The sequence below is a fragment of the Necator americanus genome, chromosome II, assembly GCF_031761385.1.
Source record: "Necator americanus strain Aroian chromosome II, whole genome shotgun sequence".
Lineage (NCBI taxonomy): Eukaryota > Metazoa > Nematoda > Chromadorea > Rhabditida > Ancylostomatidae > Necator > Necator americanus.
Genome location: NC_087372.1, coordinates 2,781,308 through 2,805,236, shown reverse-complemented (window position 1 = coordinate 2,805,236; position 23,929 = coordinate 2,781,308). Strand labels below are relative to the sequence as shown.

The 23,929-nt window shown below is 38.7% G+C and overlaps 1 protein-coding gene across 2 annotated transcripts; it reads right to left on the bottom strand.

Moving 5' to 3' along the window:
• Positions 1–360: 360 nt before the first annotated feature.
• RB195_016699 (uncharacterized protein) lies at positions 361–23,440 on the bottom strand (the record flags this gene model as incomplete). 2 transcript variants are annotated; one of them, XM_064183347.1, is made up of 22 exons in its annotated part: positions 361–498; positions 1,426–1,528; positions 1,603–1,760; positions 1,955–2,083; positions 2,144–2,302; positions 2,360–2,515; positions 2,597–2,684; positions 4,119–4,193; positions 4,286–4,375; positions 4,441–4,584; positions 5,195–5,301; positions 5,358–5,474; positions 5,665–5,745; positions 5,867–6,007; positions 6,066–6,182; positions 7,261–7,363; positions 7,813–7,928; positions 10,545–10,624; positions 10,760–10,851; positions 12,205–12,243; positions 19,227–19,348; positions 23,330–23,440. In XM_064183347.1, 22 exons carry the CDS (start codon positions 23,438–23,440, stop codon positions 361–363), a joined length of 2,466 nt encoding a protein of 821 aa, XP_064039227.1. The 2 variants fall into 2 exon arrangements, with proteins under 2 accessions (XP_064039227.1, XP_064039228.1); XM_064183346.1 differs by lacking the exons at positions 12,205–12,243; positions 19,227–19,348; positions 23,330–23,440 and having other exon boundaries at positions 10,760–10,850.
• Between the last annotated feature and the right edge of the window lie 489 nt (positions 23,441–23,929).

Here is a 23,929-nt window from a genome sequence, read left to right as displayed (position 1 = left end):
AACTAATCCATTTATGCGCTTACTAGAAAGGACTGGTGAGAATGCACTCAGGAATGGTTTGTACCCACACGTCAACCAATGAGACGAGTGGAAGCCACGCCCCTTACTCATGCTTCAAACCGAAGTGGTAAATAAATTGTGTGGAAGACAATCGGCAAGGATATATGAATTTCTTTCAGAGAGTACTATTCACTATGGAACGTTATCTTCTTGGAATATAAATGAATATCACTTATAACTTGCAATATAAAAAAAAACAAACAAACAACAAGAAAGGTCCCGTATGTCTGCGCCACAACACAAGTGAACAGGTCTCACAACAAGAGTCAACTATCACTTATTAATTAGTAGTTGTTGTAGTTAACAATTTCTGGAATGGATAAGATATTTGCAACAATGGGTTAGTAATTGTCGGCCATTCACAAGTTGGTCATCCTGGCGAGTATAGATATCCAAACCGTACTGACCTTCTTCGGGAAAATCGATGAAGATCGATACCTGAAGTGATAAAAAAAAGAATGGCTACGAATGTAAAATTGGAGAGCACTCGCTAAACGTTTAGAAACAATAAAGTAAAAAAGGAATAATAGCCTCAATCCATCGGGAACACAACGGAAACGTTTCCTGTTATCGAACGAATCAAAAGGCTTCGACATAAATTAACTTATTTCTTAACGCACATCATAACTGCAACAAAAAAGAAGCAAAAATGACACCGAAGCAATCAAAGCCTTGGCCTCTCAATATCCTTCAACAAAAAAAGTTGTACCAAAACGTTTTGGGCCCCACCTGAGAAGCAACCTTTCCTTAATCAAATTTGATTTATTAGACCATAACAGTTCACAATGCAACGCTTTAATAAGAAAAAAGAAATAGAAAGAGAATAATAAAGGAAAGACAATTATTTATACAAGGAGTAGCCGCAAGATGTGCGTAGTAAGTAACATATAGTAGAGTCAACACGACATGAAGCACGGTGCAGTTCCGTAGGCGGTTGCGCTCGAAGTGGTGCGGTGGACCGGTGGAGCGGTTAGAATCGAGTGATCGACCCCTTCCACGACCATTCATTGTTGCAGCTGATGGTCCGATTCCAACCGCTACGCTCCTCAGGGGCGCTTCAAACGCAACCGCTTACGCAACAGCACCATGCTTCATGTCATATTGAACCGACCATATACTACCGGCATAGCCAATAATTCTTTTGGACAGGCGCAAACTTTGAGAATCTGTGAATAAAATCACAAGAAAAGTTGAACAATTTGAGATGGAAACAAAAAAATCAACAGAGACTTAAAATAAGGATAATGTAATTGTAATTGTGATGAATTGATAAGCTTGCCTAAGGTTGTGCTAGTTTTAAAAAGTTTCAACTGTAAATAGAAAAAAATGCACCAGTTCGCGAAATAATTGAAGCGAACAGCTCACCTGATCTCCTTTTAGTATTGTGCGACAACAATTTTGCAATACTCTATCGTCAGTACGATTACGATGCAGCGCAGAAACGACTTCACATAGGCGTTTCGTCATCCTGTGTAAAGATTTTTATAATTACGGAACTTCAGCTATATAGCCGATCGATCGATCGATAATTTATCAACGTACTTGAATCTAATTTCAACGCTTCGACCAGCGTTAATAATCGCGTCTATATGGGATATGGGTCGAAGGCCGAATAATCTTGTTGCCTTCGCAGGGCCCCATTCACCGGAGGCACATTCGGGTAGTGGGACCATAATCACTTGTAGAGAATCGCAGACAACCTAGAAAAGAAAAAAAAAATCGGAAAGAAATAAATAAAGAAGAAATAAAATCGATAAGCACATGTGACCAAAGGGAATTTGAAGCGGGATCACCATTTAGGTTTCTTTTAACACAGATTTTTACATAACGGCTCCTGCTACTACTTTGCGATCCAAGTACTGATCAAAATAATCGATCACGTCACCACACTCACCTTAAATTTGCAAACGCTCTTAAACTTTATCGGTTGTCCCGTAAGATAATGCGCTGATGAGACACTATTGGCGAAAATATCCAACAATAAGGGTCTTGTAGATGGTGCATGCACTCGGAACATTACAACCTAAACAGATCAATTTCCTGATCACTTTGATCTTCGTACAAATCGCTCTTTAAAACTCACTCCATTCGACACTGACTGCATTACGAATCGCTTCAACGACAACCCATTTACGGTATTTTCATCGGAATCGAAAAACTTGAGGTTATAGTGAAATATGAGGCTGTCACCAGATTTTTCCGGAAGTCTTATCGCCACCGATGTTGCGCCGGTTTTGTCAGTCTGAACTATGAACACGTTGTTTAGCGGCAAGACACAGCTAAAACGTAGGAAACTCACATAAAGTGTGCTTTCCAGCCGGTTATCAACGAAAGAGAGGCCGTACTTGAAGAAGAGACTTCTTACAAAGGGGATTCGTTCAAATTGTTTCAATGTTATTGGACGTGGTAAAAGCTGCCAATTCGGGTCATGAGGTAGAAATTCGTAGATGAACTCCTGATGAAAAAAAAAGTTCAGCATTCGATTTGTACATACGGATGTCACAGTTCAAATGCGACAAAAAGAAGGTGACTATACCTCGGGATCGGTCATGAAGTAATGATCATCGTATTCGTAGCGCAGATTTCCATCACTGCGATTTTCGTTGTCGCTGTCTTTGGCGTTTCTAGAAGGGGAATTTTTGGGATATGTTATTCGTCTCGGTACTAGCCAGTTTACGAGAAATAATACGTTTTCGGTTCAGGCACGGGCATCAGAACTTAGGTTTCCACGGATTACAGCGATACATTTTTATTGAGACGTGAATGGGAATTAAAGGGGAGTGGTGGTAAAAGACCGGGGTAAAATATAGCTGAGGTGGAGGGGGCACTCTAACGCGACAGAATCGAACTGTGCTACTACTGTAATAGCGTGTAATAGCGAAGACGAAATAGCGCAAAAACGTCCGTAGAGCACAAAAACCGTTCTTATGTGTTTCCCCATTTAAGAAGCGCTTGCGATAGTTCATTAATCGAAGAAGTTCAAGAAGATCAAACCGTCCAAACAAACTTACCAGAAGTAAATATCTAAGTCACATTATGTATTACTTCCGAATAAAAAAAAGAACCGAAGGTAAATTCCATAGCAATCCACGACCGCCAGCCCTGCATGCAGCAATTTCTATTCACAGTTTTTCGATTTGAATTCACAAGCTGGAGTTTATCAGGACATCACAGTTGAGCCATCGTCGCTCCTTTCACAGAAATCCGCGACCATCGGGCCGTTTTTCAAATTCCTCATTGGACTTCGATGCAAGCTGCTCCCAGGAAGTATAGTAGGGTCAAAACGACATGAACTCGGCATAGTTGCTTAAAGGCATCACCCCACTTATTTGAGGTGGTGCGGGTTTCAGGTGGAGTATTCGCATACGGGACTGTAGATTACGGGGAGGAGGGTGATTCCGTCCATTTCTTCCTAATTGCCGTAAAAAAGGCCCGGAAGATACGCCTTCAGGCGTTTTGGCGCACTATTTTCTAAAAGGAGTTCGAATGAAGCGCGGCAGCTTTGCGCGGCGCCGAATCTTCCGGACCGTTCCTTTACGGAAAATAGGAAGAAATGGAGGAAATTACCCTCCTCTTCATAATTTACTATCCCTTATAAGAATACTCCACCTGAAATCTGCACCACCTCAGATTCGTGGAGTGATGCCTTTAAGAGGCTGTGCTTGAAACAATGCGGTGAAGTGTAGCAACTGGGATCGAGAGGGGACCTTAGCTAGCACCACTCATCGCTGCAGTCCATGTGAAGAAAGTGATGGTCCCACCTCGATCGCAACCGCACTTACTGCGCTGCTTCGAGCTCAGCCGCTTATACAACTTCAAAAAACTTGAACTCTTTTTTAAATCCGACTGCACATAAGTACAACTGCTCTCTGGAAAGAAATGTCTGGAAGATGTTTCAGAAAGGAAAGCGTATCCCAAGGAACATCTAGGAGAACTCTTATGAAGGGGCGATTTTTTGAAATTAGGTGACTACCACGAGAATTATCGATTCAATAGGCAGCAACAATTCTTCTTGAGAGCCTGCGAAAAAGAATTTTTGAAGAAGCAGCCGAACTCACACTAAGTGGCGTGCTCCCCAGTTACATTGTACGAATCGCCATGATCCATCCAGATACACAGCATTCCAGGTGTTTCTGGAAGAAAAAAGACTCAATACGGCAAAATAAAGCGAAGATACGAAGCGAAATCTGATACTCAACACTGCACCCGGAACTCAAAATCGTACCTGAATCGATTGTCATCAAATGAGTAGCCAGGCTGATATCCAGCAGATTTCGAGTAACCCTTGATAACGACACAATGCAAACCGGCGTAACTGAACGAGAAACGAGGGGTTAGCGATAGAGCCCGCCAAACCGAAAAATCAATATAGTTGGTCACCTGCACAGTCGTTTGAACAATACATGGTAACTTTCGGTACCGTATTTAATACCACGCAGAAGGCCCATTGGTGTGTCATGTTCAATGGAATCGTCAAAGATCATCGTATTCAAGTTTTTGATCGTTATCCAACGATAAATGGCTCTGAAAATTGATGGGAATTCCAGAAAAAAAAGAAGAAATAATCGAGACGTTCACCGAGTGGTTTCTTCCAGAAAACCCTTCGGAGTGGTTGTCTTTCAGAAACAAAAAATTCTCTTGGTCACTGGCTGACACTGATAGTACTACAATGAGGCAGAAGAGATATTCTCACATGCTTTTATTAACCCTCCTCCATCTTTCATATATTAATCGATAACACGCGCGTAATTATGACCGTATGTGTCCCAAGCCAGGATGAGTCATCGTGTTTAGACAGCGGCACGTATGTGTGCCCAGAGAACCGCGACGCGTCCGCAGCAAACCAGTGAACTCTCGACATGGTACACGATCTTTTCCTCGTCTTTGTTTTTTTTTTATCGGAACGTCCATGGATTATCATCGGGGCAAACATGCATACCGGAGCCGATAATATAAAGTGCAACTGCGAGCGTTCAAGCGATTTATTGATTAGTAAAGTGCTCGATGAAGCGATTTTTCGTTTCTGCCGTTTATCGAGTTTATCAGTAATCAATATACATATTTCTCATTACTACATCTGGAATGGGTTCATACAAAACAGGCTCCGCTCCCTAAAATGACTACAGAAACATACCGTGCCATGTCAATATCGCTCCTTGCACCACTTGTTAGCGCACGGATGAGATCCGTAAATGTAGTCATTTCGCTTCGAGCGCAATGAATCGCCACCTCATCAATCGACTAAAATCAATAAGTCGATGGCTGCATCAAATTAGTCTCCACACGCCGTTGCTTACCGAAAAATACTCAGTACTGGTGTAGATGTCACGTTTGCTACATGATGGTGGTTGCGGTGGAGGCGGAGTCGATGGGTAGGCGGAGCTGCTGTACGAGCTGTCTGCTGCTTGTTGCTCCTGCAGTATAAACGATTGTTTTGTGGTGAACTAATCGCAAGTTTTTTGACGTTTTTGAAAGCTGTGAAAAATCTGCAGAAATTTCGAAGTGTTTTAGACGAGTTTCTTAACGGTAGGCGAACTTTACGGTGAACCATGAAGGAATCAATGTATCCATTAGCTGAGTTTCTAAAAAATAAAAGAAACTCACCGATCGAGCCTGTTTGAATAAGTCCAGCATTTCCCGTGCTTGTCTGTCGACGAGTTCTGCCGTTTGATGACGTTCTCGTTCCTTTAAAAAGTGAAATTAAACGTTGTGTCTCCTATTGGTGGGAAGCAACCACCAATCACAGATGATCGATGGGAAAAAAATTACAAGGGAAAAAAAAAACCAATCAAAGCGGGTAACTTACTCGTCGTTTACTGTGAAGTGTCTCAAGCTTCTTCTCTCTTTTAATTGTTAACTGACGGATGAGATCGTCCTTGTTCCTTATATTAGCCTGACCTTTTTCATGTTTTCGTGCAAAATCCGCCAGCGCACGTTCCCATTCCTCCTATAAGTATGCGTATCGATTGACAGATCAGGATCGCATGCGTTTTGCGTCGTCTCACCCTTGTCTCCGATTCGAATTGTTCATTCTCTTTTGTGCGTTGATTTTGGAATGAGTCATAGAGTTGATCTTCGGCTCGTCTATGGAGCAACTCTAGCCGTGTTTGAGCGTCATAGTCCTGAAAAAAATCCCTTTAAAATGTCTTAGAGCTTCGATCAATAATCAGAGTGTCCCCTCAGGCTATACGTAACAAAACCAAATTCAATTTTTTTTAGATTTAAGTTTTTAGGATGAAATTAAAGTAAGGTGGAGTAAACGGGAATAGGAAGGAACGGGATTACATAGATAAACATCCAAATAATACAGATTAATAAATAATTAATAGGATATGGAATCAAATAATAGAATATATTTGTATATCCCGCTCATAGCTGGTTTTGGGTCCTTTGATGCTTGCCAGTATATAGTCCGGTCAAAGCGACATGAAACGGAGTGCAGTTGCGTAGGCGACTGCGCTCGTAGCGGCGCTGTGCAGCATAACGGTTGGAATCAAGGTGGGACCTCCGCGAACCACAGCGAGTAATGTTGTCACAAAGGGTCCCATCTCAATTCTAACCGCCGCGCTGTGCACCACGCCTATTTTGAGCGTTGCCGCTTACACAACTGCCTTGTGCATCGTTTCCTTTTTACCCTACCATACATAAAATGCATTGGATCTTCCAAAATTGCATGAATCCCTCCTAGTTCAACCTATTTTTTTTCTCCTAGACTTTTCTATAGAATAGAGAAAAGCCTTATGCCCCTTATATTACCCACCTGATCTCATTCCCAACGTTTCTAGAGCTTAGTTTTTGCTTTACACATTTATTTATCGCTAGTCATACCCTCTGTTCGCTTTAGCATTTGCAAAATATTCTACTAGAGATGTTTCAAACCAGTTCAATTAGTAGCATAGCATTTAGTGTTTTTATTGTTTTATTACACTCTTCTCTACCGTATGTGAGAACACAGTTCTTCCCTGCTCATCCAAAATAAAATTTGACTCATTTTTCAGAAATAACTACACTAGATCACAGTTGAACCCGCACGTGAAGGAAACTTGTTAAAGGGAAATAATTTCCTTTTCAGTTTATTGGAAAAAAAAACCCGTAAATTTCTCATCCAAAAAAGTGCATTTCCTCACAGCTCTGCACAAAGTTTGAATTCCAAGGTGAAGGAAATCAAAAGGTGAAAAAACTCAAAAATCAATCACATACCACAGCGTATCGAGCTCCTTTGTGAACAATTTTCGGATACGGTTTAGCGACTTGTGTTGCTTTGATAGCATGCGCTATTTTCATGTCTGCAAGTCCAGCATCTCTGAAACAAGTCATTTTTATGCAAAAAAAATTTCTTTTGGAGAAAATGATCAGAGATAAAGTTCTGAATTAAATGTGATTCACATAATCAGGCAGATATTTTATATTAACAAATAATAATACTAAATGGCAAATATTTAATTTTTCAAATATTTTTATTTATTTAATTTTTTTTCGCTTGAGATCGACAACCATGAAGCTATCGCACGCATTCGGAAAAGAAATGTCCGTAAATGCAGAAAAATGTGATTTTGTGACCGTGACGCAACGTCAACGAATGCCAACTTAATGGATTTCATTGTCAAAAACCAGTAATTTCTAACTTGTCGCATCGTTGCAGACAAAAAAAAAACTTAAACTTAATTTCGAAAAAAAAAAATGAGCAGAGTTGGATGGAGGATCGACATGGCGAGAAATCAATCGATATGATCGATACGTGATGCTCCTCACCTCCTGTGCCCATTGCTTGTTTTTCCGGTGCCATTTTCAACGGGTGATCCTTCGCTTCTTGACGGTGGTAGATCATGTGGTCCAGCAATGGGGACATGATTAGCACAGTAGACTTCCTGGAGTTGGGAAATTATTAAAAACATCTTGTTAATAGTATGAATAAAGGGATATAGAGAAATTTCCAGCGAAAAATAAACTACCCCCTCTTCAAAATAATAAAAAAAAAGAGATTAGGCAGCGGTTATGCTCTCCTTAGAACAATAAATGAAGAAATGGGTGGTAAAAAAATATGGAAATAAACATGCAAAAGACCGAAAATAGTGGAAAAATCGGAAAAATCCCTACAATCCTCCAAACAATGACCAACATTTCGCCGATGACTATCGAAAAGTGTTATTCGGAAAAGTGTGTCATATGCTGTGGTGCATTAAATTTCACCGTAGTGACAAAAACGTGTGCACTAAAACGAAAAACCAGTCCATCGGCTGCATCATACAGGTTTGGGGAGAACTCGTACGTTTTTCTCTCGATTAATGGAATAATTTCTCCACGTACTGATAAAATATTGTGATGTATTTTCAGTAGAAACTAGTATAATTTGGTGGAAAGGTCTCTGAAAAATGTTAGTCAACAAATTTTTGTAGGGATGCTTAAGATTGAGAAAAATGACAGAAAGCGTGATGAAAACATTCATTCGTATGCCCATTTATTCATCAACCTCATCATTCATTCGATAATTGGACTGATCGAACATTTGTTTGATTCTTCATTAGGTTAAACATTTATTTATTCACTTATTTACATAATCCGTCTAGTCTGGATTTCATTTACCCCATCAGTCACTTGTTTTCAAAATTATATTTTGTATTTTTGGTCCCTTCCCAGGAAAAAAGAGGACGGGGCATGCATGGAAAGGCGAAACTGACAAAAAGTTACAAAGAAACCCTAGAAGATAAGAAATTACGTTGGGTACAGCTTTGTATATACTCTGATCAGAACTTATATTTTGGCAGCGGACCGCGACGCGACCGCAACGTCTCCTCTTAGCACAGGCACTCTATCTGTGCGCCCTGACATGTTTTTAAGCGCATCACAAAAATCCGGGTAAACATAAGTCCCTTCGGGTGCTAACACATAGATTATGTGTTCGGAAACATTTATTTTCTCAAATTTTTTCGAAAAATGAGGAAAAAGAGTGCCAGATTTAAGCGATGAAATTCCCAGCTTTTCCATGAAATCCTCGGCAATTAACTGTAAATTAGTACAGTTTCGAAAAATGAAGTAATGTATTGTTTTCGGTGTAGAATGAAGTTTTCAGAGAGATTCGCACCAATTCACTACTGGATGTTCTTTGAAACAAGTGAAGAAAATGCATAATATCCACATAATCTCAAGATGATCCACGGCACCACATACGTATCGATCGATAATTCCCCATAACCTGCTTCAATTCAATTCATCGACCATCTTTGGCGATCGAATATTTATTCATAATAGTCTAGAGCGCGATCTCTTCACTCACAATGTACACAAAACTAGCGTGAAGCCTTCGGCAAATACCGCATGTGGCCTTTACGGGATCGATTTTTCAAGTGAGTTCAACAACTTGAGGTAAAGTGAGGTCACTAGTTTACTAATAGCACATCTAGAGAGCTAAAAATAAGCGAACGTTGAACCCGAAGTACAAAAAATACTCCCGTACAGTATGTAAATTTCAAATTATTTTCATTGTTTATAGTTGTCGAGTCAAAACAACGGCTGTGGGCGTGGCTAGCCAATCACACGAACGCGACAGATAGAGACGTGATTGGTCAGCAGCTTCAAAACGTTACAGTAACATCTAGAACAGTTTCTAAAAATTTGAAAAAAAGACCCAACTAAAATTCTAGACAATAAAGCAAATATATCGTATACAAATCGATATGGCTTGGAAAAAAAAATTGGTTAAATCATTTATTGACCCTTATGAATCGCGTTTTTAATGGAATCAGGGCGCTTAGTACTTCCTCTCTACTATCTACACCCCCGTAAATTCCTCCCTCCCCTCTCTCTCCCTCCCACCCTCTCCTCGGACCACATGGCCTTTAGGAAACCCTTCCTCCAACCCATATGGAACCACAAAGGATCACAGACCACAAAGGAACCACAAATTCGTGCTTGATGTAGGAAAGAAGCTCTGCCTTTCTGTAACTTTTCCGAGATCGAAACGGTAAAAGTGAATAATACAGTATAATAAAGGGATAAAGTTTCTGGCGTTAATCAATCCGCTTGGGACGTGTCCCACGTTCATTTCAATTCAGAATCGTTTGAGGTTTACAAACGTGTAACTGGCCTATACAATGACTTGCAGTGGCTAGCCGATGTGTCAAGTCAGTGTTTTTATCCTCACAAATAATTCTGTTAGCATTGGGCGATCTCGTGGTGTAGTGGTTATCACATCTGTCTAACACACAGAAGGTCGGCGGTTCGATCCCGCCCGAGATCATTGTTTTAAACTAGGAAATCAGGGGTTGATTCTACATCTAGTGCTTCTTAATGAAGTCGCTATCTAAAAATGACTGTTTTCCTTAAGGATGAATTTAAAAACCTAATGCGGCGATCTCGTGGTGTAGTGGTTATCACATACAGTATATAACTATTCGTTCACCGATTTTATTTATTGATCAAACGAATCAATAACAAACAAACTCTGCTACCGGTAAAAGCTATGAAAATCACGAGAAAAATCTTACCTTATCGTTTTGATCACTACGATTATTACAGTAGGTCTTCAACGCAAGTCGAGTACCACAAATGTAGCACTTAAAGCAGCCTGTAAAAAATAATCAATACACATTAAATACATGTGTAATTCACTTGCATGTCCTTAACATTGGAAATTATATTCACAAACGTGTCTATTGCTGATAATTGATTGATTACAGAAATCAATAAGATCAAAGGCCACCTTGATGAAAGAATGTCGAGTCCTTTAATGGGCCAACTTTATCCGTCGGATAGACTTGTTTGTTGCATCTATGACATGTTTGCTTAGTCATCCTAAAACATCTACAGGTGATTTGATCTGCCAATCGATCAATTTAGGTTTTGAACATCCTAAACGGCCACATATGTTGACCTTACAGTACCTAAAACCTGTATGCAATGAGTCATTGGTTCCTTTTTGAAGGTCGAAAGGGTATTTAGGAAAAATAAGTGCAGAAAACACTTGAACTTGAAAATTTCCAACAATAAAGTCTCAATAAAGAAACACATGAATGCCAGAGAAGATATCTAGGATCGAGAAAAAAAGACACGAGTTGAAAGAAAACGAAAAAAAGGAAAAAATCATAGAAATCAAGAGTGAGTAAAGACTGAGAACGACTTGACGGGGACAATACTGAAACTGAATCGTATTTCACATTAGAATTCGAGAATTCCAGAAAATAAATCTGCTAAACCAAAAATATTGGGAGCGCCTGTTAATCAAATTGACAATTGTTTAGCTCTTTGTTCCAGCAATTTATGGAAGAAAAAAGCCAAACAAAGCTATTGGCGTTTTCTAGCCAATTCAGTCATTTAAATCCCATGACGGCGTAGATATTCCTGGCTAATATTGGTTTTTGGCGCTCAACGACGATTCAAAATATAAAAAATTGAAATAATTTGCTTTACTCAACATAGTTTATGTGGAGAATTTGTACCGTCGGCTTCAATGAACAAAGAAAATTACTGTAACCTGTATGACGACGATGAAGTGCAAGAACAACACGTCTAACTGATTATTCAATAATTTTTGCTCTGTAGTGTTAAAATCTCTGTCGATCAAGAATCTATTCTCTAACAGCTTTAGTTAACAAAGGAGGGGAAACATAGTTTTGGAAGAAAATGGGTTTTTCAAATTAAGGGGAAAATTTGCGAGAAGGTTTAAGTTCCTCTCTTGATTCCAAAGATTTGAAATGGGTGACTGTGAGGAAAAAAATGATTGAAATGGAGATTATTATCAAAATATGTCGGAAAACTGGCCAATATCTATGATCCATCAAGACACGCTCTCATTTTTTGACTAAATACGTCTAGCAAATCAGGACTGCGTTCATCCAAACTTGTTGCTTCCAGAAAGTATCTTCCAGAGATACAGAAGCGAATCTTTTAGGAGGTATCATTGAAGAAAGATGCTTGTTATACAGGTAAACTGCCTATAGTTGGTCTTATTACGGAAACTAACTGCGTCCCATACCATATAACAGGAATTATGGGACAAACACACTGCGTCCAACTCTGAACCTCGTGTACCTCAAAGATTCCCAGCAATTAGAAGCAATTATGGACTGCTGGAAGAAGCCGGGATGTGAAACTTAGGGAGCAACTATATTTTCATGGATAAATACGCAAATTCTCGTGAAAACTCACTCATCTGTCGGATGCAGCGCCACAATGGATACGACGTCACTGGCGGTAGATCACGAGACTATCGTCGAATCCTGTAAACACACTACCTTAGGACGTAATCCCATGCGGATGGGGAAGAATTCAGAGCGATGACAAGAAATTGCGGACACACATATGGATAATCGTATTACACGATAAGTTCTATGCCATATGGAAGTGAAGAGGTCATGGAAACGAGATCGATTAACTCAAACACATCACAAAAGAAGTGGTGGAAAATCCTTTAAAAAAAACCGCTCGCAGAGGCACAAAAATTTGACTTTTCTGGAAGAATCCCATAAACGTTGAAGTAAAAAGTTTGAATTTCGCGCAGGAACTTCATAAACTTTGGAGAAAAAACTTGAATTTTTCGGAGGAACTTCACAAATTTTTGAAATTTTGAAGAGAAAGGTTGGATTTGTCGAAGAAACCCCGTAAATTTTTGAAAAGAGGTGCTGTCCTAATAAGAATTATTATAGTTTCCACTCATAATAAAAGCCGACAAAAATGACATTCTCCGGAGGTGAAGGCATAGTTTTCAAATAAAATAAAACTAAATTAAAATAATCCACTCTTTAATGGATTCTTACTTTTTCACTCAAATCAATAAAAATAATGATAAATAATCTAATAATAATAAGTATAATATAATATAATAATAAATATAATATAATTATAATTATGATAAATATAGCCAAACTCGGTGACACTTCTCGGTATCTTACAAGTACTTCCTCGACCAATTAATTAATTCCTCTTCAGAATATTCTTTCACCCATGTGACTGGAAAAAATTAACCATAAAGTGTATTCAAAAATAAGCTTCGGGTAAAATTATCAGCCTAATATTACTGATCCATGAGAATTTCGAATTTCTAAATTAACGTTTCCACCGTCTGTAAAAGTTGGGATAATTAAAAGTGACGTCCTGAACTCTACCTAGGTGAAAAACCAGCGGCGAAAATTACCCCTAACGCTGACACTGATTCTGGGAAGGATTTGGAAGAGCAGAGTGAATTGAGAGTTAGAATCAAGGGCTTTGCAGCTAAATTTTTGGCAAATCATGGCTTATTAAAGTAGTATCAGTCGGAACAGATAAAATTAAATGGTACGAAACCCTTCGAAAATAGAAGTAATCTAATAAACAATACAGTGAATTAAGTGACTGTCTTTAAAAAGAAATATAAAATATATAATTTATGTGAAATCCTGTTAAATGATTAAAATAGACATAGCTTTTGTCAATTCGAAGTGTTCCATGGAATCACAGTGTGCGACTTCACAAAATTTTCGCTTATTAGCTTGAAAATTTTCCAGCAAACACTAAAAAATTCCGGAATCTAATAAATGTGGTTTAATGGGGATGGGTTGAGACGTGTTCTTCGCCCATTGACATATTTTTACAAGAAAAAATAGAGCATAAAAATCCTAAAAAATCAAAAATAAAACTATAAAATATGAATATATATAATATAAATATAAATAAAATAAATAAAACAAATTAACGAAAACCGAAAGAGCCCTTCACAAATCCAGAAATCTAATAAATCAAGGACTTTTTGCTCAGATATCATTCGAAAAGCAACTATTTAACAATAAAAAAATTAATAATAATAATAATCCTATTTATGAAAATACAATATTTACGAAAATATATAAAAGGTAATAAAATCCTATTTATCGAAATTCTTTGCGATGGTTCGAAACCGCCCTGGTGCCAACTAAGCATTTCACTTTTCCGGGGTCAAAAAAACCGCTATCAGACTTCTTTGAGAGGACAAATACACTAATATGACACATCGGCCGTAGCTCCCGCAAGTCATTGAGGCATAGGCGAACACGCGTTCATAAAACTTCTACGATTCCGAATTACAGTCAAACGCGTTCGCGTATCATCGCATTAATACGCCAGAGACTTGCTTAAATAAGAAAATAAAGAATTTTATTAATAAAGGCAAGATAATTAGCTCTATTTGATCTATTATGATTATTATATATTATTATATATTATATGGTTCTATTATTTCTACTAGACACAAAATAACCCAACCGAAAACATCACCTCTCAGCTGATCATCTAATTTCCGGACATTATTACGCCATCGAGAGCAAAGTCAGATCAATTTCTATGAAATCTACAGAACTCTAGCTTTGGGACATTTTTGGACAACAAACCACCACCTTGAAATCTGTGAAACACCCTATGTTTACACAGCAACTGCGACATCTCCAACTTTTTTTTTGTCTGGCGTCTACACACGCAACATTCCGCTCTGCTCTGCCGCAAATGAAAGCGCGTAGCGGTCGTTCGAGTAAACATAAGCACCAGTTGCTCTCATAATGTTCTCTTATCTCTTCACAACACATTTTTTAGACACATTTTCACATTTCTCTTTGACTTACGCGGAGAAACAAAAGAAAAAGAATATGAGGATATGAGTGTATGAACGCAAATCCAATGAGATCTATGAGCCCTTGTAGAAATTCTGCGTTTTCAAGGTTTTTTCGCCAGAATCGTAGAAAGAAAATAAATGGTAAGTTGTTCAAAAGACGTTCTGTTACCCAAACTTAGCGTGGTCAAACTTATTTTGTTGATCACATCCAAGCAACACATAAAAAATCCACTTAAATCTTTTTTGGCGGAATTTATCTGTATCCTAAAAATGATTGAACACGAATAACCTATATGGCCTCATGTGTTTGCGCGAAAACGGTTGGTGGATCCAGCGCCAGACTAAGTGGTTATAGAGCTGGTCAAAGATAAAGAGCTGAATTCCTCGGAAAAAGTCGCATGGATACTCGCCGAGGCTACTCGAGTGCGATTGTGGGGCTACTATTGGTACACAGCGGCAAGAAAGTAAACTGGATCCTTCACGGATCGACACAACTCAACCTGAAACACAACGAGGTCTGCTGGTTGAGCGCTTGAGGAAAATGACAGTCATCCAGGATATGGAGATATCTGTGGCTTTGACAAGGTTGATGGTAACCTTTAGATCTTGAAATTTAAAAAAAAAAAGATCATTGAACGGAGCTCGGATACCGGATACAGCGGTGAAAATTGTAGTTTACATTTAAGAAAAAATTCAAATCATTTCAAATCTAAAATTATTATTTCAAAAAATCACACAAATTTTATTTATTTTATTTTTATTTATTTATATTTATTCATTTTACATTTGTTATTTTTTTATTTTTATTTTATCTATTTTTTATTTGAAAAAAATTAATGAAATTATAAAAAATGAATTATTTCAAAATTTTCAAATTATTGACTCGATCCATGGGTATTGAAGACATGACAGACACTCTTGAATCTTTCTTGAATTTGCACTAATTTAAAATTTCATTTTTTTAAAATCTAATTTTATTCTAATTTTATCTACACGATCCGCGAACTAGGAAAGAAGAATTATTAAGACAGCAAAGAACGAAGGGAGAAAAATTATTTTCTCCTTTATCCTTTAAATTTTTTTAATCAATAGTTTATTTCTTTAATTTCTACAAATGCAGTAGTTTTTTATAGACCATTACATCGTACTGTCTTTAGTTAAACTGTAATTTTTGGACACATACATTTCTAAAGAACTTCTCTGCAATTTCTACCTAGGAAATTTCTTCAAATTTCCTCCGGATGCTCAAATTTGACGCAGTCTGGTTTCTGCTGTTTTCTCCCTATTAAAACTTCGTATGGAAAAAGTGGAAACCAGTTCTCTGGTAAAAATTATGCTTGAATAGATGACTAAGACAAGGTCATCACCGAATACCGTACCATCACTAAAAATCCAAAGTAGATCTCATCGACCAACCTTAACCATAACACGTTTGAGAAACAGGAAATGGGCGGGATTGAAGCGGAGAATTGGAGAATTCCGCATATGTGCGTTTAAACTACAGTTTCTGGTGGAAATATTCACATTGCGTCGCCATATTACCGGAAGAAAAAAAAAACCAGAGCATCATAGAACATTTTGAATGGTAATGGTAAATGGTGCAATTGCAGACGCGTAGATGGAAGTTTCTGTGCCGCTTTAAATTCTTCCTGAAGAATCAAATTACTGATGCGAAGAGAAAAACTCGCGCTTTGAAGAAAAGCCAATGCAGGAACTCGATATTGTAGAACCGCAGAGAATAGAACCATTCTGCATTCTGCAACTGCACAAAAAAACAGTTACAGTAGACATCTATCGTCGTCGTCGTCGTCGTCGTCGTCGTACACAAGTAGAATTTCATTCGCATTTTCTTGCCGATACGTATTTTGGAGAAAATGCAACAAAACGTAGACTTTGTGTAACTGTGTAACGTAGCCTCTTACAGTAACCGAAACTAAAAGATAGACTTTTCTTTGTAAAGCAATCTAAGAAACAGTTACCACATTTTTTTTCGGCAAATCCTACACAAAAAAGCACTTACAGTTTACGTTAATCGGCGCTTTAAAGGAGGAGGAGAAGGAGGAGGAGAAGAAGGAGGAGGAGGATGTTCCGGTTCGTAGCTGGACTACAATGCGCCTAGGTCTCTGGGTCAAGCTGTCTCGTACGACGAGGGAAAAAAACTGAAAGAAAAGAAAAAACGCCTGAAATTAGTGAAGAATCATCGATAATCCCTCGAATAAGAAAAGGAAGCATCAGCCAGCGACCGACCGATCCGCAGACACAGTCACAGCAACAGCATGGCGCCAATAAAATTCACATAAGGAAATTCCTATCTATGGGGGTAACGACAGCTGTGCACGAGAACTAAAACCGGCCGGATGGAGCTGCTCTCCCACCTCTCATGTGACAAACACCTCTTACGCATCACATATTGCAAAAACGTGTGGGTGGATGGTGATGGGGGGAAAATCAAACAAAACTACACTCTTGTCGTATGTTAATCCGAGAAACTGATTCTTATCGTAGTCGTCGAATCGTGACGGGACTCACCCTACAAAAACTACCAAGTGCATGAGAAGTGCAATCAGATGCGATCTGCCTTAGAAGGATCCTTGACCGGTTCACGACTTTTCTGGATTTCTCTAGGTTCACCTAACGTCGAATATCATCATCTACATTATTGTCATCCATGAGAAAAGCACCGTATAAAGGAAGTACGTGGAAAGTGTCAGAAAATGAAAAAAGTGAAAGAAAAGAGCCACAAAGTCCATCGAAATTATGAAGAATTAGACCTAAATGCTTTTTTCCTTCACGTTTTCAATGAACTAAATTTAATTCATTTATTAATTTGCTTTTTTCATGTAGCAAAGAGTTCTGACTTTGTTCGGTTCCCTCACGAAAAACAAAATAAATGTGAGCCTAACCAAAAAGGTTTCTTAAAAATGACCCTCTGCGGGCACCCTAAAGAATCTTGTTAGAAATTTCCGGAAAAAACAAAAATGTGGCCATTTTCAAAAGTGGTACTATTAAGTCGCGATTAACGTTGTCTCAGATGACCCTGCGTCCTCAACTCATCATGAATTACGAATGATTTAAGCATAGGAACGATTTTTAACATTGTGGACAAAAACGAGGACATAGGGGTCCTTCCCGAAAACTTTAGATCCCGTGGACGGACTCTTCTGGGAAGAATAGATAGTCGGCGCCGAATATCTGAACCGGATAAATCCATGTTCGATTGGAGCTGGGTATGAGTCCAGCGTAAGCGCATGTCATTCAGAAAAACCACTACGCTGCGGCAGACGCGTCGCGGTCATTCGGCTGAACATATTTGGCATCCACTATATTAGACCTGCACGGTTCTACTAAACGAATTCCGCAAAAATTCCCATCGCACCGGTCTCAGAACGATATCTACGGTATGCAGTGGTTATGTCTCTTGGTGACTATACGCTACATTTCTTCAAGTTAGCACACTACCGTTTCCATCAGACTTTTAACTCCTCAATAACCACTATGGACTCTTTTCTTTCCCTAGTTCTTTTTTCTCTTTTTCTCTTTCCTCCAACCATTCTTTTTCGTTACTGTAATGCATTCAAACCAGAAACGACGCTGGAACGAGTTAACCTGTCCCCATTCGGAAGTGAATCACTCTTTTCACTCTTTCCGCTCGGGTGCAGTTAGGTGGCGGATCGTCTGTATTATATGATGATTAATAGACTGCAAATCACAGTTTCGAGGTAATTGCCAACGGTAATCCGGAAATCCCGAACGTTTTCCGAAAAAAAAAACATAACAAAAGCGATAACAGTAACAGTGTTATTCGTTGTAAATCTGACCATCATTCAAAATATATCATTTACGCAAATAAGCAGATGATACAGAAGATAATTTACTAGAACTAAAGCAGCGATGTTTACGTGTTTCCGTGCCAGGACCTACAAAGGACAAAGTCCTACGATATTATAATAGTAGATTAACTAAAACTTTTGCAATACTAGTGCATCCATCTGAACAGAAGTAATGTGGTAATGCGCAAAAGTGCTTGAAATACGAATCTATAGGATTTCGTTAATTCTGGAAATTCCACGAAAAAAAAAGAAAAGCTATGGAAGCTCAACTTTGCGCTATCATCAACAGGTCTAGAAGAAAATTTTGCAGAAATTTTCCCAAAGGGAACGACAGGTTTGCGAGAGAAGGACTGCAGAAGAAGAAAGAAATAGAAAAGAGAGGACAATTATAGAGAAATAATCATTGGTCAGGGTACTGTAGCGATGAGTAACAAAACCGACATTTAGTAAGGAAAAAAAGCTGAAAAGTCCACATATGACAAACGCATTAAGCAGTTCGACAGATTTTGAAGTGCCATAAAATCAGGAACGATTGATAGGTATTGAATAAACGTTGCTTTCAATTTCTAGGATGGAATAGAAAGCGTCAAAGAAGCAGTTACCTACGTTAAATGATAGCGTTAAGGTGGAGTGGGCGGAGCTTTTAGAGGAAATGTTTGTCAGTTCATATAAGTTAAGCTAACTCTTAGGGTTTTAAGGAGCCTATGATTAATTAAAAATGATAACAAGTAAATGGCAGGCTATCACCTCCACGGTCGGCTATAGAAAAGCCCTGACGAGACCCCGTCGATGACGCTTGACGCCATCTTGAACGTGAACAAACATTGGCCGGCGTAAAAGCACCAACACCACAACCACAACCACAACCACAACCACCACCACCACCACCGCCGCCACCACCTGTCTGGGAAGAGGTCATTAGGCGGCTGCGCTCGGTTTACCTCGTAAAAACCACGTGAACCAGTTCAATTACTCGAATTTTTCTCACAAAGAAAGCAGTAGAAGATAGCAAAACCATTAAGTGAAGGCATTCGAATCGACGACATTTCATGAACCCCGGAACAGAGTGATGATCCGATTTTCCGGCCCAATTGGCGAAACTCAGGCACGTCGGGCGAAGCTAAGGTCACCTTCACCTTCGATAGCGCTTCTCACGCTATTCGATCCTGCAACAAACAGATGTTGAGGTAGGTGCGATAACGGAACATCCAGGTTCAAGCTCATTCCGAAAAAAAATGACGCGGAGAAGGAATCTGGAGAGGCGGAAAGGAGAAAGAACACAAAAAAAGAGAAAAAGAAACGGAGTTGAAAGATAGGGAAAGAAGATGGATCGACGGACGTACGTACAATAGCATCCACAAAGAACAAGGATGTGAAAAGCAGAAACCACTTAGCCTTCACTCGAATTAGGAAAATCCCATGGAAGTTACTATATTCCACCTACTCAGAGAGATATTTAAAGGACAGAGGTTACTGTAGCAATTCGTCCAGCACTTTATGACCGATTATAAAAGAACAATTTAGATGTTTCTATGTGAACGAGCAAATGGAAATGATATTTTACGTTAGTGAAATATAAAAAATAGTTAAATATGCAGTAAAAATTATGGGGAGAACGATTAGGAAGGAATAAACCCCGCCCACCTGCAGACTGGTATTGACTAGAGATTTCAAGAGCTATTAAAATAGCCCTGACATTGAGTAGAACAACTATGAGGATAAAAATTAAACGGTGGAAAAGTCCAGGTCAGGTCCATGATTCTTGTCCGGTTTAGTCCGAAAAAAAAGATTCAAAATTGAGCAAGGAAGACCACAATACTGGCTGCAAGTCATTTTGGAGCGGGAATTTACTCTGGAGCATGCTAAGTGAAAGTGGAACATGCTCCGCCCATTTCTCAATCACAATCGAAGTGCCTCAAAAGGGCAGAACCTGAGCAATCAGGAGAAATTCCCGGTATTTTGATCTTTCATTGAAATCACTCCAACTTATAACAAGTATTGACCCAAAAATTAACAAAAATTAGACCAAACTAAAAAATCAAAAAAAAATATTGTAGAGAAATCAACGTATTACATAACAATAGGCTCTTTTTTTTCTGTCCGCGACGTTAAATTAGAAAAAAAAACAATTATTTATACATCAACCTGATTGCTGCATGTAAATATCCAGAAATACAGATATGATACATATGTACCTAAGTTCTAGTTTTGAAGTACACAGCGAAGAGAAAAAACTCGTCCACAGCTTGGATTTGAAGCGGATTTTTTTCTTCAAGAATAAATAACCTCACTGGTTATAACTAGCCCTGGGTTTATAGTGGACCATTCAAATATCAAGACAGCCTTGTACGTAATACACAAAATTGATAGATTTTGATTTAAGCGCTAATACTCCTAGTGAATAGGAATCGCTAAATTTAGAACTTAATTTTTTTTAATTTAAAGGCAGATTTTAGCGTCATTTCTGTTTGAAACAACTTATTACTAGCAATTAATTAATTAGGAATTAGAAAATTAATTACAATTAATTAGAAAGCAGTGGTATCAGAAAAAAATACTATTTAAAATGATATTCTGTGCTTCACACACCTTTAACAATTATTCGTTTAATTACGCGGATAACTACGCCTATGATAGTGGGGATGAACTCCGCCCACTAAAAAAAAACAAGCAGATATCGTCAACCGCCTAGATACGTATGTAAACACGTGGAACACGTGCTTGATGAATAGAAATGATAATTTTTTCTGAAAAATCCCTGCTAACCACCTTCTCTCACCTAATAATAAGCATAAACATATCAAATGACCGTAAGCAGCACAAGCGGCACCACAACAAGATGGAGCATCTGTCAGAAAACCACCTGTCCTCTACGCCGAATCCGCTTAATTGGCTTTGTCCATGCGCTCATAGATGGACAACGCTACACTTCCAAAAATATGCTTCACGGTTAACTAGATACTTTCTAGAAATTCCCAAAGTGGAAAAATCCGGAAAATTCCAGAAGAAGAAGAGGAGTGGAATTCTTGGAATGATGGGATGACAAATCGTGTTCGGATGACGACGGAGGTGTTATCATTGGGCGGATCTACGTCCAAGACGGTAACAAGGTGATGAGAATGCGCGCGCGTGCGTCGGTCGCATGACTCATAAACATATGTATTATGTCTTTACGAAGTCTAATACGCTGGCTGATGCCCCTGATTCAGGGGAAATACGAGGAAAGGACGCGTGCCAAATTGTACGCTTATGTATAATTTTCAGAACAACAAAAAAAGTACAGTAGTTCTTTTTGGGACTACAGTAGTTCTCTCTGGTACAACTATTTCCAACTAGTTTTCTGGGAAATTACCTTAGCATTTGGAGGTGAAAAGAAGTGGAACTTGAATTTTTCGAGGAAAAGATATTCTAGAAAATTGATAATAAATCACAGAACCACTGAGCAATGGCAAGTCGGTGCTGGCATACGGTATACATCTACGTGGATACTATACAGTAATCAGTAACAATAAATTCAAAGATAAATAAACAAATAAATTGCTTTTAACTGCGTTAGCTAATTACTGCCTCACGTCACTAATTTATTTATTTCAATTTTGTCAGCTGGTTCGTTTAACGCCTCACAAACTCGTCCACTCACCTCCATATTTGCAAGGAAAATCGGTAATCCAAGATATATCCTCTAAGACACATCTTTTGAGCATGTCATTAAGCCTAATAAATAAATAAATAAATAAATAAAAGACCTATTGGATTGGCTGCGATGTTTGGAGTGCAGCTCAAAAAAAAATTTTAGTAGAAATTTTTCCATGCCAAAATACGAGTAGCAAGAAGTGGCGGTAATATTTAAACTCACAATGTTTTCCCGAATGAATTACAGGAAGTTAGGAAAGGAAAACTCGTCCAAATGCGTAAAATTTAGCACAGATCAACACAAACTAAGCGCTACATGATCTCTTGCTGGGATAATTGGATCAAAGCTAAGAAAAACATTGGAAACAGGGAGAATTAGTCAAAAAAAGTCAGCAAAACTCGTCCAAATCCACCGAGCGCAAGGAATTTTTTGTATTTCATGGAGGTTGCTTGGAAGGTTGAGCTAACATTTATTTACTTATTTATTTATTTATTCACATACACTAATGGTGCATCAGAGAATAAAGATTTTAAAAAATGGAACACACTTTGTCTTATTTACTAGAAAAAAAAATGTTCTGGGCTCATATGCAGAACACAGAACAGGACCAGATTTAACTGTACTATTCGCAAAATAAAAGTATCTACGGAGCAAAACCGCGAGGATTTTGTGCTGATGCACATATCCGAGCCGGATTATTCCAAGCGGTAGAGTACGCTGAACATTTTTCGCAGCTCATAAAACGTTCGGAAATAAAACAGGCTCGTGAAATGAGAGTACTAGGCCTCGACGCATACTGACGCGAACACGATCACGATGGCTGTTCTGCCGGTTCTGAATAACTCAGCAGCGGCGGCGGCGGCGATTCATGGAGGGGGCGGGGGAAAAAAAAACTCTTCTACCCACCTGCTGCCCAACTGAGCCGCCATATTGAATAATCGAAATAAGTTGACGCTTTCTGAATGGAAATACTTTTTTTTCGCGAATGGTTGGGCCCCGCAAATATGTGTGCGCCAGAACGAGTTCCACAAGAGTGTACTATGAAACATTCGGAGCCGCGTAAACTGTACTAAAATCCTTGAAACTCAGCGGAAAGCAAATATTGTTTTTGGTGTCTTTTCACCGATCAATATCTATTTTTAGCATGAAGATATTGGTGTGAAAGTAGCACTATAGTAAAGTGAACAATGTGTGACCTCAATATGGTTGAGTATTAGCCGCAGCGAACGCAGGAAATGCGAGAGATTTCACCGGATGGACACCGCCACCACCGCCACCACCGCCACCATAACCAGATATGGGCACAACGACCGCAGCAGGTTTCCGACGACGATGCGGACCGTACGAGAAAAAAAAACCCATTGACTGTCCATAGAAAAATGTCACCACCGATAGGCGGAAAACATCGACCGGCTGGCGATGATCCCGTACGTCGCACGCACATGCTGTTAGGGATATACTGTTAGACGTAGGCGCCAACTTCAAGCAATATAAAGGGGAAATCCGGGAAATAAATGAAGAAAAATGGGAAAGATGATGGCGAAAAACGCACCTAAACCAGGAAGAAAAATAGAAAAAAGAGGAGCTGGAGAATGTGTGCTAAAAGAAATGATCACAAACGGAATGGATATAAGTACATGAATAAATAACTATGCACTCGTAAAGAGGTAGAAATAAATAGGATAAAAATAGGATAAATAGGATAAATAGGATAAGTAGGATAAATAGGATAATAGGAAAATAAATAATATCTGGGCCACAAATGCCCGAAAAAAGAGAGAAAAATAAAAGAAAAAATAAAAGAATAAATATAAATAAAAGAAAATGAATGATTGGATCAGTGAATGCATG